The 8,165-nt window shown below is 38.6% G+C and overlaps 1 protein-coding gene across 1 annotated transcript in view; it reads left to right on the top strand.

The window, feature by feature from the left end:
* LOC148035561 (uncharacterized) overlaps window positions 1-2,255 on the top strand; it is a 57,053-nt gene extending 54,798 nt beyond the window's left edge. Inside the window, exon 5 of the mRNA XM_087677521.1 lies at window positions 899-2,255. Within this exon, the coding sequence (XP_087533647.1) occupies window positions 899-1,720 (822 nt within the window). The 3' untranslated portion in view covers window positions 1,721-2,255. The remainder of the gene's footprint in view (window positions 1-898) is intronic.
* Window positions 2,256-8,165: the final 5,910 nt, after the last annotated feature.

Below are 8,165 nucleotides of genomic sequence, written 5' to 3' on the forward strand. Positions count from 1 at the left end.
TTGGCTGTTGCATTCTTTTTTGGGTCTGTGTCAAAAAAGCTGTGAGGATACGAGAAACACAAGTAGCAAATGGACTAAAAAACAAAAGTTCGGGCAAGATTAAAGGTTTGGACCAAAGTTGGGCAGGCAATAAAAACATTTATTGATTGGACAGGCCATTTGAAATATTGGGCCAGTAAATTTAGTGTAGAATTGTTGGGACCTCTTTTTGGCAAGATACGTAGATTGCTGCTATAGCATTGAGACCAGGTTGAACAGCCTGAAGATCTACAGTAGATGATACTTCGTAACCAACAGGGCAGCATTCTCACACTGAACAGCGTTGTGTTGCTATTCTAAGAGCAAGACAGCTAGTAGCGATCATCAAATCCTGAGGTTGGAACTATAACCAGCTGTGTATCAGCTTTCAGTACCTTCAACAAACGAAAGGGAATAGTTGGCCAGAGATTGTCCAACAAAAGTTTTAGGCAGAAATGTGCACCCAGCCTGCCAACCAGCAGACCAATCTGCTGCCCCAGCCACGAACCATCAAACCCCATGATATGCTATCACAGTACTTACAGAAGAGAGTTTTGTCTGACAGGGTTCATGAACAATTTTAGGCTCATGTCTGTTGACAAGGGGCCAAAGGATTCACTGTTTAACGTCTTTTCCTAAATGTTGTAAAACTTAATGTGTTATTGCATTTACACTGTTTGAAAGCTGAAAGTAGCATTGGCCTGTTTTTGTTCTTGTCTGTGGCAGCGTTACTGCTGATATACAACATAGTCCCCCATCAACAAGGTTTCAGTTATCATAGATTAACTGTGGCAGTTCTCTTTGTTTTCTATTTGCACTTGTTATACGAGAGGAGTGAGTTGGTTTACTTGTTATAACATTGGGATGACTCTGATATCAGGCGTCTGAATTGAATTACAAGTCTGTGGCTCATTATCTCATTTTGACGAGAAGAGAGGGATCTTCTGATGAAAGGGATGAAGCAGTGGGCAGTACAGAGCTCTCAAAAGAAGAGAAGCAAGACACAAGGGACCCTGGCCCTGGTGACATGGCCGAAGTCCCAAAAGTAGCACTACAAATTAAAACAGAAGTAGAAGAGGCAGTGGGCAGTTCAGAACACTCAAAAGAAGGGGGGAAGCAAGACCCAGGGAACCCTGATGACAAGGCCCAAGTCTCAAAAATAGCAGTACAAAATAAAACAGAAGTAGAAGAAGCCTGTGTTCCACAAGAAGTAGACAAGGCTTCAATGACCCAAGTAACAGCAGTGATAGAAGCAGTATCTATGACCCCAAGCCTAAAGCAGGAAGTAGAGGACTTGTCCTCAGTCCAAGGAGAAGCCGAAGGGGCTGCAACCGCCCTCTCAAAAGAAGAACTGGAAGGAGATTCTAGCACCCAAGTTTCAAGAGCCCTGTTCATAAAGGCGGTTGGGGAAGTGGAAGCACAAAGCCACAATGGACAACTTGCTTCAGTATCAACAGAAGTACAGAATTCAAAGAGAAGGGGACGGAAACGAGCAGGGAATGCCAAAACCAAGAGGGAAAATGCTTCAAGAACTACCTATGTTCATGATCTTGCTGCGAACGGGGACCCAATCCTTGTGTTAGAAATTCCTTCCGATTCAGATGCTGAGACAGAGACAGCAGGCACAGACACAAAATACCCTACCCCCTTAGGTGGTGCGAGCATAGCTTCTCGGCTCCGAAAAAAATCACGTGTTGCGTGACATGTCACAGAAGACCCCCTTAATGGTATGAGCATAGCTCTGAAAGAAATCACGTGCTGCATGACAGAAGCTCCATACTTCCCTTGTAAAATGGAATACGATTAAAACCTCCTGTTCAGCATCGGCTTGTAGGGAAGCAGAAATTTGGATGACAGTTACAAGAGAGACCTATTGTGTAGCATTAGCAATGCAGCCTCCATTGCTAGATCAGATAGGCTGATACGCTTTCAGACGAAATCCGAATACGATTGAAACTTCCTGTTAAGCATCGGCTAGTAGGAAAGCAGAAATTTGGATGACAGTTAACAAGAGAGACCTAGCATTAGCAATCCAGCCCCCATTGCTAGATCAGACAGGCTGATAAGCTTTCAGACGAAATCCATGATGTTTGAAAGGATTTGCCCTGACATGCCTTCACAGTTACCTGATGGCGCACATGACTGAAATTACTGATTGCTGAAACGAGTTTTGCACCAAAAGCTAATCAAATTCTTGCCAATATGGCTGAAACACGTTAACACTGCAAGGAAGCTTTAGAGGAATTTATAAAAATTTATACTCATCCTACTTAGACAATCCATGTTAACACTGCGAGATGATAATTTTAGCTAGTCATTGAAAAAGCCCATGATAAGATAAAACGGTACTACATTAAGTTAACCATACATAATAAAGGCTGAGGCCGGGGATGGGAGCGAAAGGCTTAAGGCTAAAAAGGTTGATGAGGGCTCTACTTTTTAAAAATGCGAAAGAAATGATTTTACTATCAAAAACAGTTGTTACAGTGCACCACACAGGTGCGTCGGGTAAAAGGAAGGGCTTTAGTGGCTGGTGCCCAAAATCCATACTAGACAGCAGAAAATTTTAAAGATACTAACTTCTTCCTAATCTCCCTACGGCAAGCTAGGGTCTCTCATTACATAGATCATCAAAGAATTGGGTCGAATTCTCTTCTCCTTAGCAATTGCTACCTTATTCACGTTTCTTCATGTAGCTCTAAGACAAGGCTTCAATGATGTTCTAGAGCTTAAGAGATTCTTTGTTAAGCTTACCTTTATCGCCAAAAAGTGGTCTTCATTTTGATGTTAGCGTTGAGCCTTGACTTTTGTGCTCATGCCCCTTGTAGGGCAATGGCCCAAAGTGTGAGTTTACCATAGTAAACTTAATTAACCTATCTTGCTAAGCTTTTTAAAGATTATTCTCCAAGGCATTGTATTGAGTTTATTGGATTGGGTGTTAGTCCACACCTTGTGAATTTGTGACGTAGTCCTTCAGAGCTTCCTCCAGCTTGGGCTTGGTGAACTTGGTTGTCCTCTTGGCTTCCAAGTTGGTCTTTTTTTTTGTTGTATGGAGGGGGACTCCTTCTTGAGGACTCTCTATGGGGAGCTTTGATTGAGACCAACAATCTCAAGCTTGGCTAAGAATGAATCTTCCTTTGATCTCCTCTTCCTTCATGAACTTTGCCTTAGTAGGAAGCTAAAGATATTTCCATCTCTTGATCCATTTATGATCCAAGGCTTGTATGCCTTGCAATTAGTGCTTTGTCATTGATGTATGCATATGGGGAAAGCCACACATGTTGGTTCCATTTCATGTGATGACCCTCTTCTAGGCTTTTAAAATGGAGTTAGTCAAAGGGAATTGTTTGACATTAAACTCTATATTCGTGAAAAGAACATTTGCCCATTCCAAATCCCTCCATTGCCTTTAGTTTGTAGGGCACCCCTCATCCAAGATGTCACTAGGTGCACCCATGATAGGTCCAAATCAAGTTTGCCTACTAGCTTGAAGAGTAGCTTGTTTGCCTTGGAGGAGAGGTTTCATTGCCATTGCTCTTAGCCTTTGATCTCCTCTTCCTTCATGAACTTTGCCTTAGTAGGAAGCTAAAGATATTTCCATCTCTTGATCCATTTATGATCCAAGGCTTGTATGCCTTGCAATTAGTGCTTTGTCATTGATGTATGCATATGGGGAAAGCCACACATGTTGGTTCCATTTCATGTGATGACCCTCTTCTAGGCTTTTAAAATGGAGTTAGTCAAAGGGAATTGTTTGACATTAAACTCTATATTCGTGAAAAGAACATTTGCCCATTCCAAATCCCTCCATTGCCTTTAGTTGGTAGGGCACCCCTCATCCAAGATGTCACTAGGTGCACCCATGATAGGTCCAAATCAAGTTTGCCTACTAGCTTGAAGAGTAGCTTGTTTGCCTTGGAGGAGAGGTTTCATTGCCATTGCTCTTAGCCTTGCACCGAGGAGATTAAGTGCCAATTTTTAGTATTAGCAAACCCCCTAACAAAGCTCTTAGCAAGTTTCTCCATCGAATCTCGTCATGTTCTAGCAAATGAGGAAGCACTTGTTACAATAGGTCGTAGGGTTAATAATTGCATTGAAAACAATGATTTTACCGTCCCATTGGAAGGTGGCCATATAGCTTGATTTTGCTCTCCACTTTGTTCTTGAGCTGCTCAAACTTTTGCACCTTTGTGAGAGGAAGCCTTAGTGGGAAGTCAAGATAACAAAAAACTTGATTAGGGTTCAAAAGTGTGAGGGGAAGAAATTCAATCTTGTGCACATTGATTTTAGAGCACAACACCTTGGAAAAGAGGTTGTATGCTTCCATTAGCGAGTCAATGCTAGGCTTTTGAAGCTCCTAACAAGTTGAAGTTGTCATCCACGAAGAGTTGACAACATAAGTGTTTCCCATTAGGGAGAGGAAGTCCCTTAAGAAGCCTTGCTTGAATCTTATATTCTATCATCATCAATAATCAATTAGCAATAACATCAAATAGGAGGGAGCAATGGGGCATCCTTGTCAAATAGACTTCAATGAAAACCATGTGATATCTTACCATTAATGTTGTTTGCCAAGAAGATCAATTTGAAAGCCCATCCATTTGAGGACAACTAGAATCATCCCATTTGATTTGGTTGTATGCCTTGTCCATCTCCATGTTAATGTACACATTGCCCACCACTCTTTAAGGCATGATCCATTGGCATAATGAGGTTGAGAACATAATTGTGGATATGCTTGTGAGGGAAGCCATATTGGTTGAAGTGAAGGATTCCAAGGAGAAGAAATTTGATTCTAAAGTCCACTCCTACTAAAGTCAAGAGGTGTGAAGTGAAGGCCACTCCTCAACATCTCGAATCTCCACTATTGTTTACTTATTCTTGACCTTGAGTACCTAAAGAAAAGTAGAACAATTAGATTCAACTTCAATGTCAAATTTACCCCTAAGGTGGATTCTTAAACCTTGAAGCTTGTGTTTATCCTCTGATTTGATGAAGCCCTTGGTGTCCTGTAGGAGCCACACCAAGATGGGGCCCTTTGGTTGCAAGATCAAGGTGGCCAATACAGAGTTATGGCAGCATTGGGTCTTGGTCGTATGGCTAATCCTAGCCTCAACTCTAGCTCTTTCGCATTTATTGGTACGAATGATGGGATCTTCGTGTTGCTTATTGATTTCAGTCCACACTACCTTGATTTTGTTAAGGTATTCTTTTTTTCCTAGGAGTGATGTAAGATACCAAGGCATTTATGCATTTATTGGTACGAATGATGGGATCTTCGTGTTGCTTATTGATTTTAGTCCACAGTACCTTGATTTTGTTAAGGTATTCTTTTTTTCCTAGGTGTGAGGTATTGAGCTTGAATGGAGACAAGCCACTTACATTGGTGCTAGACATAGTGCCACAGATGATGACCTCCAAGGGAGTGGTTGGAGTCACATACTTGAGAGATAGGTTGTATTTTAGGAAGGGGAGCAATCCACCATGCATTTTGGTTGAGGTAAGCTTGATTTGGGCGGGCCACACACCAAGCATTATCCTTTTGGTGATTATGCTAGGTGAGTGTTATTGGTTGATTGTGATGATATATGGAGGGCATCCACGAGACTATGAGTGATGTAGAGGGAGTCCCACATTGCGCTCTCTTCCTCAAGTTTGAAGCTGCCACTATGGTATTAGGGAAAAAAAAACTTAGAAATGGGCCTTTTAGTCCCCCTTTTCTCCTTAAAACAAGGAAAAGAGAGAGAAAAGTAAAATAATTATTTGTAAGGATTTGCTTAGATTCCTTCTTTGTTTCTCATTTAAGAACCCTTTTTCAACCAAATTTTATATTAAAAAAGGATTTAGTTATGGGAGTGTGGTGGTGCTTGGTTTTCAATACAAAATGATTAGTAGATATGAAGTAATTGGTAATTTAATCGAAAAAAATAAAAATTTGAAAAAAAATTAAGATATTTTGGGGGGCCACACACCAAGCATTATCCTTTTGGTGATTATGCTAGGTGAGTGTTATTGGTTGATTGTGATGATATATGGAGGGCATCCACGAGACTGAGTGATGTAGAGGGAGTCCCACATTGCGCTCTCTTCCTCAAGTTTGAAGCTGCCACTATGGTATTAGGGAAAAAAAAAACTTAGAAATGGGCCTTTTAGTCCCCCTTTTCTCCTTAAAACAAGGAAAAGAGAGATAAAAGTAAAATAATTATTTGTAAGGATTTTCTTAGATTCCTTCTTTGTTTCTCATTTAAGAACCCTTTTTCAACCAAATTTTATATTAAAAAAGGATTTAGTTATGGGAGTATGGTGGTGCTTAGTTTTCAATACAAAATGATTAGTAGATATGAAGTAATTGGTAATTTAATCGAAAAAAATAAAAATTTGAAAAAAATTAAGATATTTTGGGGACTTTTTATATTCTAGCTTTTAGTAAAAGAATAAACTTGGTCAAAATTTTTGTTTTTTGGATATGTTTTTGAGGTAACTTTAAATTTTCTATAATACGAGAACTCTCTCATGGCTCTACCTTGACATATTCTCTTTGATTTTGCAATCTTTATTAATACCAAGAACTATGTACACCACTATTGTTCACAATCAATTATCCCCATAACCACTTTGTATATAATCTATCTATGTTTGTCTATCTATCCTTTCTCACTACACCAAACTACCTTCTTTCCCTTGATACCTTTGTGTGTTTCTTTGTGCAAGATTGGCTCTCCATTTCTATTAATATCTTTGTGTATGCTCTCCCAACCTATCTCCATATAGACACCAAACGAATTATTTCCATTAATATCTTTGTGTCTATCTCAATGTCTTTATCTATGTCTCTCTAGTTTATCAATGTAAACTCAATAGTTCTATTTCTATTAACATATAAGTGTGTCATTTGGCTTTCATCTACTCTAATTCTCTAGATACTAAATCTCATATTCTCATTAGCATCTTTGTGTAATCAATTCATATACTTGCAATTGGGCACAAGCAATAAGTAAAATGAATATAGGAAAGAATGAGCTACATATTAAGGCAGAGGTTGAATATGCCCTATTGTTTAAAAGGCCCCAACATACTAGTGATAACCCTCAGGTTTTATAGAGTTATAGATATATGGAATTGAAGCATGTAGACTTGTGAGTTGATGGGGGGAATTCACCCAATCGATCCCCTAACAAATAAACCTCCAACTTTTTGTAAAATTACAATTTTTTTGAAGTATGTTTGTGAGAGTTATAATGGGTTGCTTTGTTACACTAAGTGGCTCAATTATCAGGCATTCAAAGTATTTACAGCTTGCTAAGCAACCATAAAAAATTATCATGATGTGATTTTTATATATCAACTTTATATATAATAGTTAATACGACAAGTAGTGCAGTTGAATGAGATTATAATTCAATAAAATAATTAGATTATACAATATAGGACATTGCTTATGGGATTGGTATCTCATACGAGAAGGTAAAGGCACAATTGAACAAACTTACAAAAATTAATAGCAAGCTAACATAGGAGTAAAAAACAAAGAAAAAGCCAATTAAGAGTTAATTATGAATAGCGGTAAGTGGAAGTGACATATTAAAGTATGCAATAAAGTTCATAATAAAAACCTAGGTGAGGGTGAGCTTAGATCATCTATTAGAAGATTGCTACAAACAAGTACATTGAAAAATGCTTTAAGCAATCCAAAGTTCAAGGCTTTAAAGGAGAAGGTGATTGAGTGCACACTGAAAGATGTGTCAAAAAAGTTTTAATTGTGGATGCACAATGCAATTGTAATAGGATCGGTATTAGTACAACGACTTACTAAAAAATATTCAAGGGTGTGAAGATTGGGTTTGGTGGTGTATCAAAAAGAAATAGAATCATGCATTTTTCTAGACCTTCAAAGTTAATAGAGACTTGACGATAACTTAATATAAAGGTTTAGGAGTTGATAGGAGATCCATGCATGTTCAAGGAGTGGAAATACTAAAGGTTGGGACAAAAAATGTGTATGAGATACAATTCACTAAACTCAACAATTATTATATAGATTTATATAAGATGCAAACAACAATGGTAATATACTACAATATGTGTATTGAGGAATGTAATGGTACATTATAGTTTGTCATAAAATTAGATGAAAGCGAGGTTATCAA

The sequence above is a fragment of the Lygodium microphyllum genome, chromosome 5 (genome assembly GCF_053477565.2).
Source record: "Lygodium microphyllum isolate KBCC chromosome 5, Lygodium_microphyllum_v1.1.10, whole genome shotgun sequence".
NCBI classification, from domain to species: domain Eukaryota; kingdom Viridiplantae; phylum Streptophyta; class Polypodiopsida; order Schizaeales; family Lygodiaceae; genus Lygodium; species Lygodium microphyllum.